The sequence below is a fragment of the Pseudophryne corroboree genome, chromosome 2 (genome assembly GCF_028390025.1).
Source record: "Pseudophryne corroboree isolate aPseCor3 chromosome 2, aPseCor3.hap2, whole genome shotgun sequence".
Classification (NCBI taxonomy): domain Eukaryota; kingdom Metazoa; phylum Chordata; class Amphibia; order Anura; family Myobatrachidae; genus Pseudophryne; species Pseudophryne corroboree.
In genome coordinates, this window is record NC_086445.1 from 482,401,886 (window position 1) to 482,426,739 (window position 24,854).

Below are 24,854 nucleotides of genomic sequence, written 5' to 3' on the forward strand. Positions count from 1 at the left end.
AATTGGGGAATTTTTTTATAGAATAATTTTTTACGAGGCGCTTTTAGTAGTTTTTGTTTGTTTTAGTAAGATATCAAAGGAGTAGCTTCAGGACAACTCTGTGAATGTCCTTGAGTGGCCTAGACTTGAATCTGATTGATCATCTCTGGATAGATCTGAAAATAGCTGTGCACCGACGCTTCCCATCCAACCTGATGGAGCTTGAGAGGTGCTGCAAAGAAGAAGTGTGCCAAGCTTGTGGCATCATATTCAAAAATACTTGAGGCTGTAATTGCTGCCAAAGGTGCATCAACAAAGTATTGAGCAAAGGCTGTGAATACTTATGTACATGTGATTTTTTTTTTTATAAATTTGCAAAAATCTCAAAAATACTTTTTTCACGTTGTCATTATGGGGTATTGTCTGTAGAATTTTGAGGGAAAATATAAATTTATTCCATTTTGGAATAAGGCTCTAACATAACAAAACGTGGAAAAAGTCAAGCACTGTGACTACTTTCCAGATGCACTATAAATACAAGATCGCAATCACTTTGGCATAGTGCAAGTGTCCTTGTCATCTTCCGCAAATACTGTACTCTGTATTTCCATTAATTGTTCAGAAATATAATATTGTGCCATGGTTTTTTTTATAAATTGCATGAAAAATGGGTCCAGTTTTGTTTCAGGGTGAAAGTTGCCTCTTTTGACCAGGGTCCCATGTTCACCACACTTCTTGCATCCATTAGTTATGCTCCGGTGTAAATCCAAAAACACCACATTTTTGGGCTCTTCAGTCACAAATTACAAAACTGCAAAACCTGCACCTTCAATCAACCTTATAGAAATAGGAATCCCAGACTGAATTGTTACATTTATTGCAGAGGAACAAATAAACTTGACAGCAGCAGGGTGTACCTAACCAGCGCTGCCAGACACTTACAATGAACTCCGACATGTATGACATCAGATAACATACAGAAAAATCACTGTTCTCTATCTTATCTGCAAACATCTAACAATTTGGTTATCACCATACTATTGTAAGGCAATGGAAAATCATTCAGATGTTATTAGAAATGATAATTGCACTTTTGTGGCTTATCTTTTTTTCACATATTGGCACGATTACCTGCCAGTAGGTGTATTAAGCTGTGCGTCTTCTGGTGGACCAGCTGCACGAGAGAACTGGCGATGTCTGCGAGATCTCGTGCATCTCCAGTGTCGGCCAAGAGGTAAAACACTAGGCTGATGTGCTGTCAGTCTTGTAGGGATCGCCAGAGGAGGTCTGTTCTCTCCCCCACTCCAGCGGCTGAAATGTTAATACTTCTCAGCATTATTGCTTCCTGCTTTGCCTTGATAAATGCCCCTATGGTAAATCTCCCCCTGATAAACTTAACAGCTTCTTATTTTAAGTATGTGGAAATAGTGGAATAAGGGATCTATTTACTAAGCCTTGGATGGAGATAAAGTTGATGGAGATAAAAGGGAGCAGTGAAAAGTGTTGAGTATTGAACCAGTGAAGAAGTTGCCCATGGCAACCAATCAGCATTAAAGTAACATTTATAATTTGCATACTATACAATTGTACAGAGCAGCTGATTGGTTGCCATGGGCAACTTCTCCACAGGCTCACTTCTCCACTCTTTTCACTGCTTCATGAATAGATTTAGAACCCAAAGTTCCAGTCAATCGGCTCCTAACTGACATGTCACATGCTGGGTTTGGAAAATGACAGTTAGGAGCTGGTTGGCTGGTACTTTATCTCCAACCACTTTATCACCATCCAAGGATTAGTACATAGGGGGTCATTCCGAGTTGATCGCTCGCAAGCTGCTTTTAGCTAAGCCGCCGCCTACTGGGAGTGAATCTTAGCTTATCAAAATTGCGAACGAAAGATTAGCAGAATTGCGAATAGACACTTCTTAGCAGTTTCTGAGTAGCTCCACACTTACTCGGCAACTGCGATCAGTTCAGTCAGTTTCGTTCCTGGTTTGACGTCACAAACACACCCAGCGTTCGCCCAGACACTCCTCCGTTTCTCCAGCCACTCCCGCGTTTTTCCCAGAAACGGTAGCGTTTTTTCACACACACCCATAAAACGTCCAGTTTCCGCCCAGAAACACCCACTTCCTGTCAATCACATTACGATCACCAGAAAGAAGAAATAACCTCGTAATGCCGTGAGTAAAATACCTAACTGCATAGCAAATTTACTTGGCGCAGTCGCACTGCGGACATTGCGCATGCGCATTAGCGACTAATCGCTCCGTTGCGAGGAAAAAATAACAAGCGAACAATTCGGAATGACCCCCATAGAACCCTAAGTTCTCGCGAGCAGCCAGGAGGTTCCTACCCCTAATTAGTTTTAATATAAACTTCATGTACTTAATATGGCATTGCATTTGTGTGTCCACCAGGTATTTTCATCATTCTGGACACAATCCTGCTAGCTGCCTTGAAGAATGTATTTTCATACATATTTACTAGCGATGGGTATGTGTAATAACTCATCATTGTGAAAATTAATGTTGTTGCATTCTTTATTGCCATCTGTAATGGTTTAGTAGAAATTATTATTTGGCTGTGCCACAGACCATCAGCAGTTCTGATTTGAAAAGTAACTCCACTTCAATAGAAAAATCTACTGTGGAACTAGACATTCCAGCATGCCCAGCCACAGTTTTAGCATGCCCTAATAGCAAATTGGTGACAGAGTATCAGCAGGAAAAAAAAATTAGAACCCCCCAAAAAAATAAAAATAAATGCACATTATTATTTATTTTATTTATATACTTGAGGATGACATTATCAAAACGGAAAAACAGCTAAAGACAGAGGAAACAAAAAAACATTCACAAAATGGGAAAATAAATTCACTTCAAACAGTAAGGCAAGACCACCCTATAAATATAGCACTGCCAGAACAGTTGCAACTGGAAGCCAACAATCATCTTACTTTACCCCAAAAGAGACCACCGTTAGCCAAACTCAAACCTCCATCAGTGTTGGAAAACCAAAGATATAAACCCTACGGGTTCAGTATGTTTGGCCGGTGGATGGGATTCTGGTGGTCACAATACGGATGCCGGCATCCCGATGTTTGAAATCCCTGCAGAAAGGGAAGTATGTTATCCCCTCTCCCCTACCCCCTAACCCTCCCTTTCCGCAGCCTAAACCTAACCTGCCCCCTTTAGTCCATCAGCCAAACCTCCCCCGGTGGTGCCTAAACCTAACCCCCCCATTCTCCACAGCCTAACCCTAACCTGCCCCCCTTAGACCCTCAGCCAAACCTCCCCCGGTGGTGCCTAAACCTAACCCCCCCCATTCTCCACAGCCTAACCCTAACCTGCCCCTTTAGTCCCTCAGCCAAACCTCCCCCGGTGGTGCCTAAACCGAACCCCCCATTCTCCACAGCCTAACCCTAACCTGCCTCCCTTAGACCCTCAGCTAAACCTCCCCCGGTGGTGCCTAAACCTAACCCCCCATTCCCCGCAGCCTAACCATAACCACCCCTACCCACAGTCTAACCCTACTACCACCCCACCCCCTCCTGCAGGCTAACCCCCCCCCCCCCCCACAGGGCCTAGCCCTACCCCCCCCCCCCCCCCCGCTATAATTAACAGTAAGAATGCCGGCTGTCGGGATTTTGGCGTTGGTCTCCTGACCTTGTCGGGATTCCGGCACTGGCATTCTGATGGGTGTCGGGATTCCAGCATCAGTTTTCCGACTGTTGGTATCCTGACAGGCGGCATCTTAACAGGTGTAACCAGCTAGTCCCCAAAGTAGAATCAGTTACCAACAATGCAAGAAAAGAAGAAAAAAAGTTTAATTTTGGGGTTATTTGAAGGCACTTTAAAGTTAAAAATGAAAAACCAGTAAATGGAAAATCTGAATAAACAAATATTAAAATAAATAAATAAATGAAAAACCTGTAACCTCTACCTGCAAAGTATAAAACACTTGTCCCTTATACAGAACCTCCATATAAATGTCCCACATCTTTTTACTGGAGATGTGCGCCGACCCCCGTGTTTTGGTTTGGTTTTGCTGTTTGATCCGTATAGAGATGTGCGCCAGCCCAAATCTTGGGTTTTTGGTTCTTGTTTTGGATCTGTATCTCTTCATGTTTTGGATCTGTATTTGTTTTGCCTCTAACTCCCTTGTGAGTTTTGGATCTGTATGGTTTTGGATCTGTGTTTTTTTTCTATCATAAAAACAGCTAAAATCACAGAATTTGGGCCTGTTTTTGTTCCTACAGTACTATTAACCTCAATAACATTAATTTCCACTCATTTCCACTCAATGTTGACCACCTCACAGCTCACAATATTGTTTTCATCCTGTTTAGGCCAAAAGGTTGCACCGAGGTAGTTGGATGACTAAGCTAAGCGATAGCAGTGGGCAACACAAACATGTGGCACTTAAACTTCCAACATGGCACATCTAGGAAACAAAATGGCACTGCAGTGGCAGACAGGGTGGCAATTTAATAAACTATACAAATGTTTGTCGTCACAGTCAGCAATGCTCCAAACAGGACATAATGCAAAGAAAAGAGGTGCAAGATGGAATTGTCCTTGGGCCCTCCCACCCTTATGTTGTGTATATTGAACAGGACATGTACAGTTTAACAAACCAATCATATCAGCGACAGGGATTGTCAATTGTGACTGAAATTATTGGTTTGTTTGGGCCCTCACAAAACATTTTTTTAGAAGGACTACCTCTGATCAGTAATGACTGAGGATGTTGATGATGAGGGTGTTAATTACATTATAATCTTGTACAATAAATTTTGTCTTTGCCTCAAATGATGTAACATGGAGGTGCCTAGATGGCCAACGTTTCTACCTTTACTAACTTTGGCCTCACAAATGGAGTAGATGCTTTTACAAACACTGTCAGGATTGGGGTAAAAATAATTCCACACCCAAGGGGTGGATTTTTTGGTTTTATGCACAGGCATTGCAATGGCTTTCTTTTTATCACGGTCAACAACTGCAGCCACCAGTGGCTGACTTAACAAACAACATCAATATCCTCAGTGTCAGAGAGTAGTAGTACACACTTAACCCCTCATCCTGTTCCACTTCCACACAGGCATCCTTAATTTATATTATGTCCTCCTCATCATCACCATCTCTACTTGTGCTGCTCCCACATGTGCAGATAGTGTAGAAATGGTGGAAGGAGGTGAAAGAGGCTTCTGTATGAGGACAGTGTGAAAAATGGCAGACTCACACATAACTGACGTGGACACCTCTAAACGTTCCTCAAGAATGTCTGATGGTTCTGATTCTGAATGCACGGTTTGTCTTACTGCCTCTGCAGCTGACTTTCCTTTTGATGTTTTTTTCTTTACCGTTGTAAAATTAAATGATTTTACATGCCCTGACTTAAGCCCTCTATGCCCCTGGGCATCAGCCTTAATACATGACGTTGACAGACTTATATCGTCATGACTGGTGGCAGCACCTGCACCACTGGTATGTGCTTCCTGCATTCCTCTCAATTGTTCGACCTCCATATCTCTCCACAAACACAAATTAAGTGGGATACAGCACACACCCCATTTTTTGTACAAAAAATGTACCACCTTCAGTGTCACACAATACAAGTATGAGTCAGACTAGTAATCAAACACTGCAGTTTAATTTCACTAACAGTGTTGCAAAAATATGTGTATGAGTACTTAATATAAGTCACAGTACTTAACAAAAAAATAAAACAAAAATTGTACAGTACACTGGGGTACAACACAAACAAAAAAATAAGAATTTACTTACCGATAATTCTATTTCTCGGAGTCCGTAGTGGATGCTGGGGTTCCTGAAAGGACCATGGGGAATAGCGGCTCCGCAGGAGACAGGGCACAAAAAGTAAAGCTTTAGGATCAGGTGGTGTGCACTGGCTCCTCCCCCTATGACCCTCCTCCAAGCCTCAGTTAGGATACTGTGCCCGGACGAGCGTACACAATAAGGAAGGATTTATGAATCCCGGGTAAGACTCATACCAGCCACACCAATCACACTGTACAACCTGTGATCTGAACCCAGTTAACAGTATGATAACAGCGGAGCCTCTGAAAGATGTCTCACAACAATAATAACCCGATTTTTGTAACTATGTACAAGTATTGCAGATAATCCGCACTTGGGATGGGCGCCCAGCATCCACTACGGACTCCGAGAAATAGAATTATCGGTAAGTAAATTCTTATTTTCTCTATCGTCCTAGTGGATGCTGGGGTTCCTGAAAGGACCATGGGGATTATACCAAAGCTCCCAAACGGGCGGGAGAGTGCGGATGACTCTGCAGCACCGAATGAGAGAACTCCAGGTCCTCCTTAGCCAGGTTATCAAATTTGTAGGATTTTACAAACGTGTTTGCCCCTGACTAAATAGCCGCTCGGCAAAGTTGTAAAGCCGAGACCCCTCGGGCAGCCGCCCAAGATGAGCCCACCTTCCTTGTGGAATGGGCATTTACATATTTTGGCTGTGGCAGGCCTGCCACAGAATGTGCAAGCTGAATTGTATTACACATCCAACTAGCAAAAGTCTGCTTAGAAGCAAGAGCACCCAGTTTGTTGGGTGCATACAGGATAACAGCAAGTCAGTTTTCCTGACTCCAGCCGTCCTGGAACCTATATTTTCAGGGCCCTGACCACATCTAGCAACTTGGAGTCCTCCAAGTCCCTAGTAGGCGCAAGACACCACAATAAGCTGGTTCAGGTGAAACACTGACACCACCTTAGGGAGAGAACTGGGGACGAGTCCGCAGCTCTGCCCTGTCCGAATGGACAAACAGATATGGGCTTTTTTGAGAAAAAAACCCACCAATTTGACACTCGCCTGGTCCAGGCCAGGTCCAAGAGCATGTTCACTTTTCATGTGAGATGCTTCAAATCCACAGATTTGACTGGTTTTAAACCAATGTGTTTTGAGGAATCCCAGAACTACGTTGAGATCCCACAGTGCCACTGGAGGCACAAAAGGGGGTTGTATATGCAATACTCCCTTGACAAACTTCTGGACTTCAGGAACTGAAGCCAATTCTTTCTGGAAGAAAAATCGACAGGGCCGAAATTTGAACCTTAATGGACCCCAATTTGAGGCCCATAGACACTCCTGTTTGCAGGAAATGCAGGAATCGACCGAGTTGAAATTTCTTTGTGGGGCCTTCCTGGCCTCACACCACGCAACATATTTTCGCCACATGTGGTGATAATGTTGTGCGGTCACCTCCTTTCTGGCTTTGACCAGGGTAGGAATGACCTCTTCCTGAATGCCTTTTCCCTTAGGATCCGGCGTTCCACCGCCATGCCGTCAAACGCAGCTGCGGTAAGTCTTGGAACAGACATGGTACTTGCTGAAACAAGTCCCTTCTTAGCGGCAGAGGCCATAAGTCCTCTGTGAGCATCTCTTGAAGTTCCGGGTACCAAGTCCTTCTTGGCCAATCCGGAGCCATGAGTATAGTTCTTACTCCTCTACGTCTTATAATTCTCAGTACCTTAGGTATGAAAAGCAGAGGATGGAACACATACACCGACTGGTACACCACGGTGTTACCAGAACGTCCACAGCTATTGCCTGAGGGTCTCTTAACCTGGCGCAATACCTGTCCCGTTTTTTGTTCAGACGGGACGCCATCATGTCCACCTTTGGTAATTCCCAACGGTTTACAATCATGTGGAAAACTTCCCCATGAAGTTCCCACTCTGCCGGGTGGAGGTCGTGCCTACTGAGGAAGTCTGCTTCCCAGTTTCCATTCCCGGAATGAAACACTGCTGACAGTGCTATCACATGATTTTCCGCCCAGCGAAAAGTCCTTGCAGTTTTTGCCACTGCCCTCCTGCTTCTTGTGCCGCCCTGTCTATTTACGTGGGCGACTGCCGTGATGTTTTATCCCACTGGATCAATACCGGCTGACCTTGAAGCAGAGGTCTTGCTAAGCTTAGAGCATTATAAATTTACCCTTAGCTATATTTATGTGGAGAAAAGTCTCCAGACTTGATCACACTCCCTGGAAATTTTTTCCTTATGTGACTGCTCCCCAGCCTCTCGGGCTGGCCTCCGTGGTCACCAACATCCAAAACTGAATGCCGAATCTGCGGCCCTCTAGAAGATGAGCACTCTGTAACCACCACAGGAGAGACACCCTTGTCCTTGGATATAGGGTTATCCGCTGATGCATCTGAAGATGCGATCCGGACCATTTGTCCAGCAGATCCCACTGAAAAGTTCTTGCATGAAATCTGCCGACTGGAATTGCTTCGAAGGAAGTCACCATTTTTTTACCATGGCCCTTGTGCAATGATGCACTGATTTTAGGAGGTTCCTGACTAGCTCGGATAACTCCCTGGCTTTCTCTTCCGGGAGAAACACCTTTTTCTGGACTGTGTCCAGAATCATCCCTAAGCACAGGAGACTTGTTGTCGGGATCAGCTGCGATTTTGGAATATTTAGAATCCACCCCTGCTGTTGTAACAGTATCCGAGATAGTGCTACTCCGACCTCCAACTGTTCCCTGGACTTTGCCCTTATCAGGAGATCGTCCAAGTAAGGGATAATTAAGACGCCTTTTCTTCGAAGAAGAACCATCATTTCGGCCATTACCTTGGTAAAGACCCGGGGTGCCGTGGACAATCCAAACGGCAGCGTCTGAAACTGATAGTGACAGTTCTGTACCACGAACCTGAGGTACCCTTAGTGATAAGGGCAAATTTGGGACATGGAGGTAAGCATCCCTGATGTCTCGGGACACCATATAGTCCCCTTCTTCCCGGTTCGTTATCACTGCTCTGAGTGACTCCATCTTGATTTGAACCTTTGTAAGTGTTCAAATTTTTTTAGATTTAGAATAGGTCTCACCTAGCCTTCTGGCTTCAGTACCACAATATAGTGTGGAATAATACCCTTTTTCTTGTTGTAGGAGGGGTAATTTAATTATCACCTGCTGGGAATACAGCTCGTGAATTTTTTCCCATACTGCCTCCTTGTCGGAGGGAGACCTTGGTAAAGCAGACTTCAGGAGCCTGCGCAGGGGAAACGTCTCGACATTCCAATCTGTACCCCTGGGATACTACTTGTAGGATCCAGGGGTCCTGTACGGTCTCAGCGTCATGCTGAGAGCTTGTCAGAAGCGGTGGAACGCTTCTGTTCCTGGGAATGGGCTGCCTGCTGCAGTCTTCTTCCCTTTCCTCTATCCCTGGGCAGATATGACTCTTATAGGGACGAAAGGACTGAAGCTGAAAAGACGGTGTCTTTTTCTGCAGAGATGTGACTTAGGGTAAAAAACGGTGGATTTTCCAGCAGTTGCCGTGGCCACCAGGTCCGATGGACCGACCCCAAATAACTCCTCTTCCTTTATACGGCAATACACCTTTGTGCCGTTTGGAATCTGCATCACCTGACCACTGTCGTGTCCATAAACATCTTCTGGCAGATATGGACATCGCACTTACTCTTGATGCCAGAGTGCAAATATCCCTCTGTGCATCTCGCATATATAGAAATGCATCCTTTAAATGCTCTATAGTCAATAAAATACTGTCCCTGTCAAGGGTATCAATATTTTTAGTCAGGGAATCCGACCAAGCCACCCCAGCTCTGCACATCCAGGCTGAGGCGATCGCTGGTCGCAGTATAACACCAGTATGTGTGTATATACTTTTTATGATATTTTCCAGCCTCCTGTCAGCTGGCTCCTTGAGGACGGCCCTATCTATAGACGGTACCGCCACTTGTTCTGATAAGCGTGTGAGCGCCTTATCCACCCTAAGGGGTGTTTCCCAACGCGCCCTAACTTCTGGCGGGAAAGGGTATACCGCCCATATTTTCTATCGGGGGGAACCCACGCATCATCACACACTTCATTTAATTTATCTGATTCAGGAAAAACTACGGTAGTTTTTTCACATCCCACATAATACCCTCTTTTGTGGTACTTGTAGTATCAGAAATATGTAACACCTCCTTCATTGCCCTTAACGTGTGGCCCTAATAAGGAATACGTTTGTTTATTCACCGTCGACACTGGATTCAGTGTCCCTGTCTGTGTCTGTGTCGACCGACTAAAGTAAACGGGCGTTTTAAAAACCCCTGACGGTGTTTTTGAGACGTCTGGACCGGTACTAATTGTTTGTCGGCCGTCTCATGTCGTCAACCGACCTTGCCGCGTGTTGACATTATCACGTAATTCCCTAAATAAGCCATCCATTCCGGTGTCGACTCCCTAGAGAGTGACATCACCATTACAGGCAATTGCTCCGCCTCCTCACCAACATCGTCCTCATACATGTCGACACACACGTACCGACACACAGCACACACACAGGGAATGCTCTGATAGAGGACAGGACCTACTAGCCCTTTGGAGAGACAGAGGGAGAGTTTGCCAGCACACACCAAAAACGCTATAATTATATAGGGACAACCCTATATAAGTGTTTTCCCTTATAGCATCTTTTTTATATATTTCTAACGCCAAATTAGTGCCCCCCCCTCTCTGTTTTAACCCTGTTTCTGTAGTGCAGTGCAGGGGAGAGCCTGGGAGCCTTCCCTCCAGCCTTTCTGTGAGGGAAAATGGCGCTGTGTGCTGAGGAGATAGGCCCCGCCCCTTTTTCGGCGGCCTCGTCTCCCGCTCTTAACGGATTCTGGCAGGGGTTAAATATCTCCATATAGCCCCCGGAGGCTATATGTGAGGTATTTTTTAGCCAAAAATAGGTTTTCATTGCCTCCCAGGGCGCCCCCCTTCCAGCGCCCTGCACCCTCAGTGACTGCCGTGTGAAGTGTGCTGAGAGGAAATGGCGCACAGCTGCAGTGCTGTGCGCTACCTTAAGAAGACTGAGGAGTCTTCATGCCGCCGATTCTGGACCTTCTTCTTGTTTCAGCATCTGCAAGGGGGCCGGCGGCGAGGCTCCGGTGACCATCCAGGCTGTACCTGTGATCGTCCCTCTGGAGCTAATGTCCAGTAGCCAAAGAAGCCAATCCATCCTGCACGCAGGTGAGTTCACTTCTTCTCCCCTAAGTCCCTCGTTGCAGTGATCCTGTTGCCAGCAGGACTCACTGTAAAATAAAAAACCTAAGCTAAACTTTTCTAAGCAGCTCTTTAGGAGAGCCACCTAGATTGCACCCTTCTCGGCCGGGCACAAAAATCTAACTGAGGCTTGGAGGAGGGTCATAGGGGGAGGAGCCAGTGCACACCACCTGATCCTAAAGCTTTACTTTTTGTGCCCTGTCTCCTGCGGAGCCGCTATTCCCCATGGTCCTTTCAGGAACCCCAGCATCCACTAGGACGATAGAGAAATATATATATTATGATTATATTTTAGGCTTTTTAGCTTTTATTATTTTGCCCTGGATGGACGGAAAGATCACCCCTAGGTGGACAGAGCACACTTTGTCAGATACACCAGATGACAGCACCCCTGGACTGATACATAGAAACAGACCAGCCCCTGGATGTACACACAGTATACTGGGGGGCATTTAACACTAGGGAAGGCAGAGCCCCTGGATGTATATGGACAGATGAGATTACCCCTTGTTGTCAGATACACCAGACGACAGCACCCCTGGACTGATACTGATATATATGCGACAGACCAGCCCCTGGATGTACTCACACAGTATACTGGTTTGTGGTTTGTTTTTTTATCACTGGGGCAGGCAGAGCCCCTCGATGTATATGGACAGATGAGATTACCCCTTGTTGTCAGAATCACCCAGCTGCGTTTCTAGAGAGAAGGGAACCCGTGTGCAGAGTCCGTGTGTGGGCCCCCTTCTCTCCTGTAGCCGTCACCACCGCTGCTAGCGCTCTCAGCGATGGGACTCTGGCACAGTACCAGAGTCTACAGCGCATGCGCAGGACTCCAAAAAATGGCTGCAGCGCCATTTTTCCGGGATCTCTGCAGAAGCTGCACTGAGGTGCTTTAGCCAGCGGACTGAGTAAGTATAATTCTTTTTCTTTCTTTCTTTCTTTCTTTCTTTCTTTCTTTCTTTCTTTCTTTCTTTCTTTCTTTCTTTCTTTCTTTCTTTCTTTCTCTTTCTTTCTTTTCTGTCTGCCGTAATGTGTAAAAAGGGGGACGCTGTCTGCCGTAATGTGTAAAAAAGGGACGCTGTCTGCCGTAATGTGTAAAAAAGGGGGACGCCGTCTGCCGTAATGTGTAAAAAAGGGGACGCTGTCTGCCTTAATGTGTAAAAAAGGGTATGCTGTCTGCCGTAATGTGTAAAAAGGGGAATCTGTCCGCCATATGGTGTAAAAGGGGCTCTACCTGGTGTAGTGGTGCTACTGTGCGGCATCATTTGAATAATGGAGACTACTGTGCACCGTTATATGAATTGGTATTATTGTGTGGCCACACCCCTTCCCCATGAAGCCACGCCCCTATATTTTTGCGTGCGCCTATGGCGCGCACTGCCCCTGTTTTGCATGTAGGGGTGGGGCTCTGATGCCGTTTCTTGCACACAGTGCTAAAATGTCTAGTTATGGCACTGTTGCTAGGTATCCATTTCTCTGGCCCTGAGCAGGTCCCCCTCACCAGATCCTCTCCAGGGGTGAGGGGTGGACTTGTATGGGATGAGGGGTGGGGCCAAAGCATTTTGTCGCACCTGGGCCCACCGCTCCGTAGTTCCGCCACTGGATACACCAGACGACAGCACCCCTGGAGACACACCAGCCCCTAGATGTACACCCAGTATACTGGGCTTTTTTAACACTGGGGCAGGCAGAGCCCCTGGATGTATGCACAGATGAGATCACACCTTGTCAGATACACCAGCACTCCAGGACTGATAATGGTTGAAGATCACCCCTTGTTGTCACTGGATTAAGCCAGCGGCCCCACGCCCACACCCCACGTCACACGCCCCAGCAATGGGATGGACACATCCGTTCAGTGCACTCTCCACTACCGGAGTGAAAATGGCGCTAACCTCTGTGCAGGGGTGCCGACTGTCGGCAGTGCGGGGGTGGCTCTGGTGTCCTTTGTGCGTGGGTGCCATCTGTGTCAACAGTGAGGGCATCACCTGTCATACTATAAAAATGACACAAAGAAGGTATTTCAAACCTGATCTACTGTAGGGCAGGTTCAAATACAGTACATGCTGATAATGACAACTTAAACCAGGCACATATATAGTGGATGCATGTGCATTTAGAGATGTGTACGGCTCTATATATGGGTAGACATAACAGATTACCATTACCTTTTATGCTAAGCTATTAATGCCTATGTTGCTACCAACTCATCATCCTGGCGGTGAACATTTTGTTCACAGCGTTTCATCAAAGTAATAGGGGAAATGTCATGGAAGATCCGTAGAACTGATGGCAAACAATATTTAGGTTTGTCAGTGTTTTCGGTCTTCTTCCACCATGTAGTGGTGTAGTCTTAAAACCATAGGACGTATTTACTAAATGGGTTTTTTTGCCGCTGTTGATGCTGAATTTAAAGCAGTGTGGTTTTTTTTCAAAGTCACTACAAATAGGGGTTGATTCAATTAGCTGTGAGGAGGGCAAGTTGCTATTTCCAAGACATGGAAACGCTAGCAATGGCACCTCATTTTGCCCCCTTAATGGCCCAATTTCGCCCCAGACTTGTGGATTTTTTCATGTAGCCCTATGGGACTGCAAACAAAAATCATCAAGTCTGGAGCTACCGTAAATGTGGCATATAATTGCACTTACTTGCACGGACTCATAGGGTGAGTCTAATTGCATTGACCTCATAGGAGAATGCAGTGTTTCCCAAACTGTGCTGTGGCATTATGGGGTGTCTCGGGACACTTGCGGGGTGCCCCGGAGTGGTGGTCAAGGAACAGTTCAAAATAATTATGATCAATGTAATACTCAAAACCAGTGCTCGTAAATTCCAATCATAAATTATGTCAACAAACAGAAGCAAATCCTGTCCCGCACCACATAATTGAAATTAAGGATAACATATAAACACAATATAATTAATTAGTTTTTTTCTAAATTTCTCAATAAGAGACTTTTGGCATAGCGGTGCTGTGAACATATAGTCTGATACTCTAGGGCAGTGTTTTTCAACCACTATGCCGTGGCACACTAGTGTGCCCTGAGCAGTCTACAAGTGTGCCGCCATAGAATCAGAGCCAGGCCGTCAGTGTTTTGCCGCAACTGAGGCCCTGGGACGATCAATACTGGTGGGTTTAGTGGTTGCAGAACCAGGTCTAATTTTGGGCCTGGGCAGTGTTGGGTTCTTCTGGCTTTCTCATATGTGGCTCAGGCATTACCTATAGAGAAGCTGCGACATGACATCCTAGGACACGCAACTGCACCATGCATACCCATTATATTTGAGTGTGCCATGGCAATATTTAGATTTTGTTCAGTGTGCTGCGAGTTGTAAAAGGTTGAAAATCTCTGCTCTAGGGTGTTGTGATTTAAAAAAGTTTGGGAACCACTGGGATAATGTAAACAAATGTAGATGATGCCTTCAAAAAGGGCTCCCTCTTTTTGAATAAAACCTACTTATTTACTATGAAGGAATTATCTGCACGTGTATGTTTTATCCTTTATTCTGTAGTATCATTTATGGAAATATTTTGATAAGGAAATTATCTCAAGAGTTATTGGGAGTAGATTTTATATTTGAACTCTTATTATGAAAACTGCTTTTCTCTTGCTGAAATAATACTGCATATGTCACCTCCCTTACATAATTAAGAAGAGGTGGATATTAATTAAACAATCAAAATAATTAACAAAAAATAAATAAATAAATTGTGACAATTACAGTAAATCTACATATTTCTTTACAGAGAAATTGCTGCCCTGGTTTCTGAAGTTATACCCATATACATTGTATTCCACCTGTTTGAAAGTATTGCTGTAAGTAAAATGTTTTCAGACTAATGGAGATATACATTGTTATGGTATTGTCACATCAGCTATTAAAATACATACTTTTAAATGCAGTGACTATTTACTAAAACACTTAAAAAAACGAATAGAGATTCACAGCTAGTATTTCTAAACTGTACAAGGACAATTCAATTAGAACCCATGGATCTGAATTACCAGATAAATGGACACCTTGTGACCACCAATATTTCCCCATGTGCCCCATAGAGGTTTCGCAGGAATAGACGCAATGTTGAGGTACCTTAGTTCTCAGTGATGGGAGCACACATATATCACATCTACACATGAGAATTGAATTGCCTCATTGCTTGTTCCGAGACTACATTTAATATTATAGTGTATCAGTTCTTTCAAAATTAAGCATAGCAATGGTGGGGTTGGAGGACAGTTACATTTCCATTAATAATTTCATAAACCCAGACTACGAGTACTTTGTTTGGCTTTGGATCACTCTGGAAACACACAATTTTAAAACATATTACAAACTGTAGAAGACTTTGCTGGCCATCAGCATGGATCTTTGCTCCATGTATAACAGGTACTGTATAACATTCACAAAAAGATGCCTCCTGACAGGCATACCTGTACCATGTTTACTCCACTTAGTCTGTGGTTGTACACCCCTTCTCTACCCATCCCACTTCTCCAGAAACAAGGAGGTACATCTACGCAGGACAGTACTCCAAAAGGCATACTCATTTCTGGTGTGCATGCATAGTACAAAAAATATTATCTTCTGTTTAAAAGTAGGGCTTATGTCAAATACACAATGATCCCCATGGGCGGCATGTGCATTAGGCCTGCTAGTTTCATACTAAGTCCAAGAAGCAAAGTAATAGGATAAACTTTTACTTTACTTCCTACTCTTTGCCCGGATGGGCTTTGTTTGGTGCCGATGTTTCAGCAAGAGACGTTTGTTAAATTCCATACTAAAATAAATTTCTTATTGCCACAATATGTGGCTTATACGAAATTACCAGGAGAAATGTCATATGGATAAATTAGCACCTGAATGTCTTACACAGGGCTGTCTTTTTGTATGGGCTCAATGGGCACTTGCCCAAGGGCTCCAGGAGTATAAGGGCCCTTGGCTGCTTGCTGAGGATGCCCTCTTTACAGGGATACTAGATTTTTGGTAATCGGCACTGGGGAACCGGAGATATCCGACTTCAAAGCAGTGGTCCCCATCCAAGCCTGTTAATTGCTCTTCCCAGCCAGATATCTTGGGTTCTGTCTGACTTAGAATTTTTCTGAAGGTAGAGATATCAATCTTCCAGCAGCTGGTCCCTGCTCCAGCTCCACATGCCTTATATGCAGTTTTATAATTTCATTGGTGGATTGCTCTGGCTCCTGAACTCCGATCCCCAAGTCCCCAGTACCGCCTGAAAGGTTGGACTCTTTAGTGTTTATTTCTATTAAAGCTCAGAAAGCTATTTTCAGGAACTTGAGATATCTGCAGTCAAGCAAGTTGCCCTCCCACCAAAAAATGATGAATTTTAAGCCCACTCCACTATCCACCCCTCCCCTGTATATTAAACACCCCCCACCACCCTGGAACTCATGTACCAAGTACCCTTCATTCAGCCCAATGCCCCATCTACAGTTTAGTGTTTTCCCTCCCACCCCATCTGTACAATAAAGGAGTAATTAGCTCCAGGTCCTACATGCTGAGCGGAAGATAGAACACCCCCTACCGCCCACGGACATCAAAGCTCCTGTTGATAGCACCCCATACCCCTACCACTGGAAGATGGGTTGGGGGCCCAGTGCATTGCTGTGCTCAGGGGCCTACACTGCTGTTAATACGGCCCTGGTCTTACAGGGAGCTTTAGGATGTCAAGGCAACATTATATATGGTGGGCCTATCCAGAAATTTATGGGGAAAAAGTTCTTAATGTTGCCAAATTTGTAACATATAATCCTGAATTATTCTTGCAATATATATCAGAATATATGCTTCAGGAAAAAAAATGTCGGGAACACTTTGTGTTGCCACTAGAATGCATGGCAATTGGTAAGCCAGAGACTAACACCATGGAGGTAATTCAGACCTGATCGTAGCAGCACATTTGTTAGCAGTGGGGCAAAACCATGTGCACTGCAGGGGGGGGGGGGGGGGCAGATATAACATGTGCAGCTACAGTTAGATTTGGGTGGGATGTGTTCAAACTGAAATCTGTATGGTAAACCTCAGGTGCTTTATGTTCTCCATAGGATCTATTGGAATATGTGGCTCTTCCATAGTTTCCTGTATTTACATGTATCTACATACAAATGTTGCATAGCAAGTTGGATTTACCTGATGTCTAATGCTTGGACTTTTGTGGATTGGCAGATGTAATTAAAGCACTTTGCTCTGTTAAAATAAAAAATGGCTTTTAATAATGTATTATAATGGTATATATTCTACGCTCTTTGATTTGTTAATGGAACAATAATAAAACAATGACCTGTACAGCCTGTGAGCCTGATAGCTATTACATTGATTAATGCAGTAGTATAATATAGTCTGCTTTTCCTTGCAGTGTGTCTCCGGTGGAGTATTAAGAGGCATAGGAAGGCAGAAGATCGGTGCTGTTGTATTTGCCATTGGTTATTACTTGCTTGGACTGCCAGTTGCTGCTTCTCTTATGTTTGCAGCCAAAGTGGGCATCAAGGGTATATTTATATCTTTATGCAATTTAATTTGAAAGCATCACAAAAAATTTTCGATAAAATTAACTTAGAAAGTTTGATATGATTGGTCCTCTTAAAGTATGGGACAAACAAAATTATGTTAGAGAGTTTTTTATTCATCATTTAGACTTGTCGTTGCATTGTGTATGTGAAGCAAGATCTTGTTGTTTCTTTTTTCTTTTTAATCAACCTTTAATTTTTTAGCCTTAGGTTTGAGCATTAACCTATATCTCTGGTAGCTTAGATACTCTGTCCAGGTATATGAATTTGGTTATTATACCAAGATCCTCAAAACATTGGAAACCCCATCCACCTCCAGCCTCACTCTTTCTAAAATAACTTTTTGACTAACTAGTTGTCACCTATTATGCCAAGCCACCTTTCTAGATTGTCACGGTTTGATGCACAGTGTTACCTGCTTCAGGTGGTGACTGGTGTCCAGTGGCTGTGACTCTGGGCTGGAACCGAGGAGGCTGTATGTAGCTCTTTTGCATGGGACTTGGTATATATTTCAGAAAATGAACTACCAAGTGGCTCTGTTCCGGACTGGCTACCGTCTGAGGAATTATAGCTGAACCGGACTGGCTACTGGCTGGAGAATACAGCTAGACCAGACTGGCTACCAGCTGGAGAGATGCTTCTGGACTGGACTGGCTACTGGCTGAGGAATACAGCTGAACCAAACTGGCTACCGGCTGAAGAGATGCTGAACAGATGCTGTTGGACCGGACTGGCTACTGGCTGAAGAGATGACACTGGACCTTGTAACTGCACAGGAGTCAAAATGTAGGTTCACTTTTCACACATACAATGTAACTAGTTGCACAGGCTCAGAATGATGCAGCTGAACATCCTTTAAACCCCTTGCTGGGCTGTGATTGGCTGCAGAGTAACTGGCAGGCTGGACTGTGACTTGACAGTAATGTCAGAAAATATCATAGACTGCACACATGAGCTTGAATAAACCACAGGCACACAAATGGGTAACAACTGGTTTGAGAACATTGCTGCAATCAGGATTCTGTGCACCTGTGTAAGCAGCCTGGGAAGGTGCTGCAGTTTGGAAACTAGTATACACAGCAAACACTGGAGTCCCCAGGAACCCTGCAGCGGATCATCATAGCTTCCCAGATGCTGGAGGCCTCCTGTCAGAGGACCGACAGACCCCCCTGCTGAACCTGAAGTGACACTAGTGAGTGTTTAGGATGCAGATGCTGGTCACGCGTCCTGACATAGATGACTTGGCACAGTAGGACTGTCCTCGTTGCTTTGATATCTTGGTCTAATAAAATAAATTTCCCTGGCTGCAGCACTGAGAGGCTAACCTTGTGAACACAGACACACTTCCCTATGATGGATAATCTACATGTAAAATATATTTCAGAGTTTTAATCAAGTTTTCTAATTTTTTCTTATAAAGGTCTTTGGAGTGGAATGATCATCTGTGGAATGTTTCTGTCCGCTTTCTTCATCATCTATCTCCTAAAAGTAAACTGGAACGATGTCTCCAATGAAGTAAGTTTCTATTGCTACAAAACATGCGACATCATTAGCAACACAGCAAATGACCAATTTTTACTTACCATTGAATAGTCTGATTAATACAGCAGGGAATTATGCAATTTGATCTTCAACATAAACTGGTATCACTCTGAAAAGTCCAACTTGATGGCTTCCATTACTTTTCTGTAGTCTCCAGATGATATGAAAAAGTTCTGTGAAGGTGTGCGTATAGCAGGGCTGTAACTAGGTGTGTGCGGAGGGGGCACCGCACATAGCGCTGCATGGTAGGGGGCATTGTTGTCGGCACTTGTAAATTATCTGTTTTAATTACTTTCACTTGCAGCTTCCCCCCTTTTTGAAGACCATCATCTCCTGACTGCCGCTGTCTCCTACCCTGACCCCTTTTGGCGCTAATACCTAAACAACGTTCATACGGTCTTTTATTACATTTCAAGATGCCGACATACCCATTGCCTGTGGCATTGCAGTCAGACTATCTAGTCATTGAGCCATCTGCCCTTGCATAGAAAGCTAATAAATTCTAACTATTTGAAGCTTACCATGTAGTTTGTGAAATAAATTATCAGCATTGCGGCTGAGCAGATTTATGTAGTGTGTGGCTGCAGGAGATATATAAATTGTATGTGCTTTCTATGGGATCAATCTTGCAGTACCCCTTCCCCACGAGGCATGCGCCTTACGTCTCTCTGGCACAGGGCACCAAAAAGTCCAGTCACGGCTCTGGTGTATAGTGGAATATTGAATTAAGCACACATTTTTCTTTGCAGGGAAAATCTTATTTAGCCTTCAAACCCATGTGTAAAACCTCTGTTAATGAGCCTGATTCAAAACCTTGTGCACTGCAGGTGGGGCAGATATAACATGTGCAGAGAGAGTTAGATTTGGGTGGGTTATATTGTTTCTGTGCAGGGTAAATACTGGCTGCTTTATTTTTAAACTGCAATTTAGATTTCAGTTTGAATACACCCCACCCAAATCTAACTCTCTCTGCACATGTTATATCTGCCCCACCTGCAATGCACATGGTTTTACCCATTAAAAGGAAAATGTTGTTTTGCAATCAACCTTGAAATAGGCCCTAAATGTAGAATCTAATGGGTTTCCACATGGGTTAAATGAAGATGGGAGCATTTAACATGGATTTTTCCTTGCAAGGTTCCCACAGTCCTATAATCTGAGACCAACTCATGAAAACTTCAAACAGTGCTAAAGACCTAAGAAATCTATTGGTTATAGCATTCAGACTATTCACAAAGAGCTTTCAGGATACAGGAATACAGGAAGTCCACCATACAGATCTACAAAATATGGAATTAATGTCTAAAAGCATTTGGATCAGGCTGGGTAGGAAATGCAGGCGTTTTGGATGCCAGCAGGCAGAAGACCGACGACGGCATCCCGATGATTAGAATTCTGACATGGGGAAGGCAAGTATACTTACCTTACCCCACTGTCCTCCTAACCCTAACCCTTCCTTCCCGCAGCCTAATCCTAACCCTCCCTTCCCTGCATCTTAATTCTAACCCCCCACACACACACACGCACGCACGCACGCAAACACACACACACACACAAACACACGCGGCTTACCTGCCCGGCATCACGGTCAACGCATGTTCAGGATTCCAGCACCAGGATGGTAATCCTTGATGGGATGCCGGTGCCGTTTTGATAAGTGTCAAGATTTAGGCGTAGGTGTTTCAAGTGCCGGGATCCTCTTGGATCTATCCACTGGAATATTGACTACCGTTCCCCTCCAGAATATATACTACTCTCCTGCATTGCATGGCATCAGTCACTGCTATCTCCTCCACGCATCTCGGCCAGTTCCCAAGAAAGAGGCAGCCTCATTTTGAATTCAAGGTGGCCAATGCAAAACTGCTCTATCAGTATAAAGCACTTGCACATCAACCAACATAGATTAAAACTGAGGGGAGAACAAACTTTCAGTAGAGTTTGGGGCTGCCAAGGGGTGTGCGGGGCCACACTGTGCAAACCCTATGTGCACGTCTTTGTACTGTATGTATTAAAATCAGTGGAAGTTTTCAAGCAATATGAATGAAAAAAGGAACAGAGAGCACGTCCCTGGTATAGTGTACAGATCATATTCCACAAGTGAATAATGTTTTTGACAGCTAAATTAGAGATAAGTGATTCGGATTTAAGAAAGCCAAACCTCTGCGAACTTCTGGGATCTGGGGTAATCTGAGCCGGGGCTCAGAACCATATCCAAGGCAAAACCCCAAGATCCCACTGTCAATTTCAAAAATCCCATTGAAATCAATGGGCTGACATCTGTCACGGCTCTCAGCCAATTAATGCATTCCCATAGACATCAATGGGGCAAAATGGCGACCCCCATCGCACTAATGATACCACCATCCACACTGCCAACAGCCCCACACTGCTGGCACCCCTGCACTCCCACACTGGGGATACCGCAGGCACTCCCGCATTGCCAGCACCCCAGCACTGAGGACATTGCTGGCACTCCTGCACTGCTGACTCAGCCGGCACCCCCCCACTGCCGACACAGCTGATACTCCCACGTTGCCGATACTGCCGGCACCCCCACACTGAGGACACTGCCTGTATTCTGTAATCTTTACGTTCACGCCAGTCAGGGCTGGAACTTGAGGCAGGCAGGCAGCAGAGGCAGCTGCCATGGGCCCAGTGAGACCTGTGAGCTCTAGTGCAGTGCCCCCAGTGCAATGCCCACACTTTCATAGCTTTTTCATGCATTATTGGAGTAATTTCTAGTCCTCAGAGCACAGAAGGAAAAAAGTAGTGTCCAAACAACGTACCATTTGCATGTACGGGGCGAAAATGGATCGGAGCAGATTAGCATGGTGCCACCTTTACACAGTATGGACCCTTTCTCTCTCCTCTCACCCATATTTTCATCTCTTCTTTAGTCTGATCTCTCTTTTGGGGAATTCAATAGTGGGCAAATACATCTGCATGGCTGAATCATTGCGGCAATAACCGCCCTTTACGGTAGCCATATCTCGCACAAAAAAGTGTTTGCTGACCTATTCAGTAGTGAACACTTGTGCAATGGACAGGGGGCATGGCTGGCAGCTCACTGAGCGCAGTCCATGGCCCCATAGTTATGAAGACAGGGCGTGGTTAGCGATCACAACGTTTGTTGCGAGGTAATGTCCCCTAACCTTGAGGCCACGCCCCCTGGTCAGAGGCCACACACCCTAATATCGGCCGCGCAAAGATGTCCCTCTTTAAGGGAAAAAGAAGTTGGGAGGTATGATTATGTGCGAATTTGGGATTCAGCCAGGTGGGCAAAGGGTGCAAGATGTAATGCCATTGCCGGTGATTAAAGGCTGCGGCAATGTCAATCTGCACCCTTCACCCTGGGACTGAATATCCCCATTTAGTTTATCTTTCTTTTCTGATTATTGTCCTTCCTCTGTATTTCTACCCTCCTGTGCCCTCCTTTTATCAGTATATACACACACACACTCTCTCTCTCTCCTCTCCTCTTTTATTTATCCCTTGACAGGCTGCAGGCATTTGGGGGCGGGAACTGGCCACTATCAGAAAACGGAAGCGTGACGCCTCTGTTTCCAGGGCATGCCAAAGCCTGCAGCTGCCTCCTCAGTTGCAGATTCACTGGCCTCAACACCTTAGTTGCAGTGGCCATTCTGCATCCCAAATTTTACTCTTTAGGGACCCCAAGTCTTAAGTGCTCCGGGACCCCCAAAACCTTAATCCAGCTCTGCTCTAGAGGCATAAACATATATAAGTCTTCTAGCTTGCCTGTTGCCAATGTCTGTTCTGTGTAACTGTAACCTCAGGAAAACTATTTTCTGACATCTAACAGGTTGATTATGCAATGTAGGTGTAATTGTGGGCAACTTGCTCTCATTTCTGCATTGGCCCCTATAATTTTCATTCTTCCCAGCATTTTGGAATTCTCCAAAAGAAACATTCTGGCAACAGTCTAGTGCTGTGCATATAGGGGGTCATTCAGACCTGGACGCATCCAGAAGACCTGCGCATACGCAGCCGTTATGGGGCCTTATTCAGAGTTGATTGCAGTAGTAAATTTGTTAGCAGTTGGGCAAAACCATGTATACTGCAGGTGGGGCAGATATAACATGTGCAGAGAGAGTTAGATTTGGGTGGGATGTGTTCAAACTGAAATCTAAACTGCAGTGTAAATATAAAGCTACCAGTATTTACTCTGCACAGAAACAAAATAACCCACCCAAATCTAACTCTCTCTCTGCACATGTTATATCTGCCTCCCCTGCAGTGCACATGGTTTTGCCAAAATGCTAACAAATTTGCTGCTGCGATCAACTCTGAATTACCCCCATAGTGCAGTGCTTAACTGTTTCCAGCTATGAGATATAGGGGGACATATACTAAGCAGAGATAAAAGTGGAGAAGTGAGCCAGTGGAGAAGCTGCTCATGGCAACCAATCAGCATTGACCCTTCTCTATGCACTCGCGTCCCGGAAGGATGCGAGCGCATAATGATTGACATCGGCGGGCATTCAGGGGACGGTGTTTTGGCATTGCAGGGGAGTTGTCTGGCCAATGCAGGCGTGGCCGGACCGTTTTCTGGTTGTCTGCATGACGTCACACACAGCCGCTCCGAGAAATAAAATGATGCCGGACTGCCTTCCAGTGGCAGGGGTCAACCTTAAATCGATGTGTCCGCAATTAAATTGTGGACGCATTGTGGGGTTGGGCCACACACATGCTGGACGGCCTTGCCCTGTGCGTGGCGGTCCTCAGCATGTGAGTAGGTGGACGCAGATCTTGCTGCAGATGCAAGATCTGTGTCCATCTCTGAATAACCCCCATAGTACACTGCTCACTGCTGCTAAGCACAACCTGCCTGGCCCTTGTAAAGCTAAAATCTTTAATACATTGTTAAGTCTAAAACAAATGATAATAATACTAGAGATGAGCGGGTTCGGTTCCCTGAGAACCGAACCCTACCAGACCTCACTACCCAAGCCCAGTTCTGAACTAGAGATGAGCGCCTGAAATTTTTCGGGTTTTGTGTTTTGGTTTTGGGTTCGGTTCCGCGGCCGTGTTTTGGGTTCGAACGCGTTTTGGCAAAACCTCACCGAATTATTTTTGTCGGATTCGGGTGTGTTTTGGATTCGGGTGTTTTTTTCCAAAAACACTAAAAAACAGCTTAAATCATAGAATTTGGGGGTCATTTTGATCCCAAAGTATTATTAACCTCAAAAACCATAATTTACACTCATTTTCAGTCTATTCTGAATACCTCACACCTCACAATATTATTTTTAGTCCTAAAATTTGCACCGAGGTCGCTGTGTGAGTAAGATAAGCGACCCTAGTGGCCGACACAAACACCGGGCCCATCTAGGAGTGGCACTGCAGTGTCACGCAGGATGTCCCTTCCAAAAAACCCTCCCCAAACAGCACATGACGCAAAGAAAAAAAGAGGCGCAATGAGGTAGCTGTGTGAGTAAGATTAGCGACCCTAGTGGCCGACACAAACACCGGGCCCATCTAGGAGTGGCACTGCAGTGTCACGCAGGATGGCCCTTCCAAAAAACCCTCCCCAAACAGCACATGACGCAAAGAAAAAAAGAGGCGCAATGAGGTAGCTGTGTGAGTAAGATTAGCGACCCTAGTGGCCGACACAAACACCGGGCCCATCTAGGAGTGGCACTGCAGTGTCACGCAGGATGTCCCTTCCAAAAAACCCTCCCCAAACAGCACATGACGCAAAGAAAAAAAGAGGCGCAATGAGGTAGCTGTGTGAGTAAGATTAGC

At 45.0% G+C, this 24,854-nt stretch overlaps 1 protein-coding gene across 1 annotated transcript in view; it reads left to right on the plus strand.

Moving 5' to 3' along the window:
- The window catches only part of LOC135050895 (multidrug and toxin extrusion protein 2-like), a 145,792-nt gene that overhangs the window by 69,361 nt on the left and 51,577 nt on the right, over nt 1-24,854 (plus strand). Inside the window, exons 11-14 of the mRNA XM_063957158.1 lie at nt 2,399-2,474; nt 14,771-14,840; nt 17,399-17,531; nt 18,970-19,064. Coding sequence (XP_063813228.1) covers nt 2,399-2,474; nt 14,771-14,840; nt 17,399-17,531; nt 18,970-19,064 — 374 coding nt within the window. The remainder of the gene's footprint in view (nt 1-2,398; nt 2,475-14,770; nt 14,841-17,398; nt 17,532-18,969; nt 19,065-24,854) is intronic.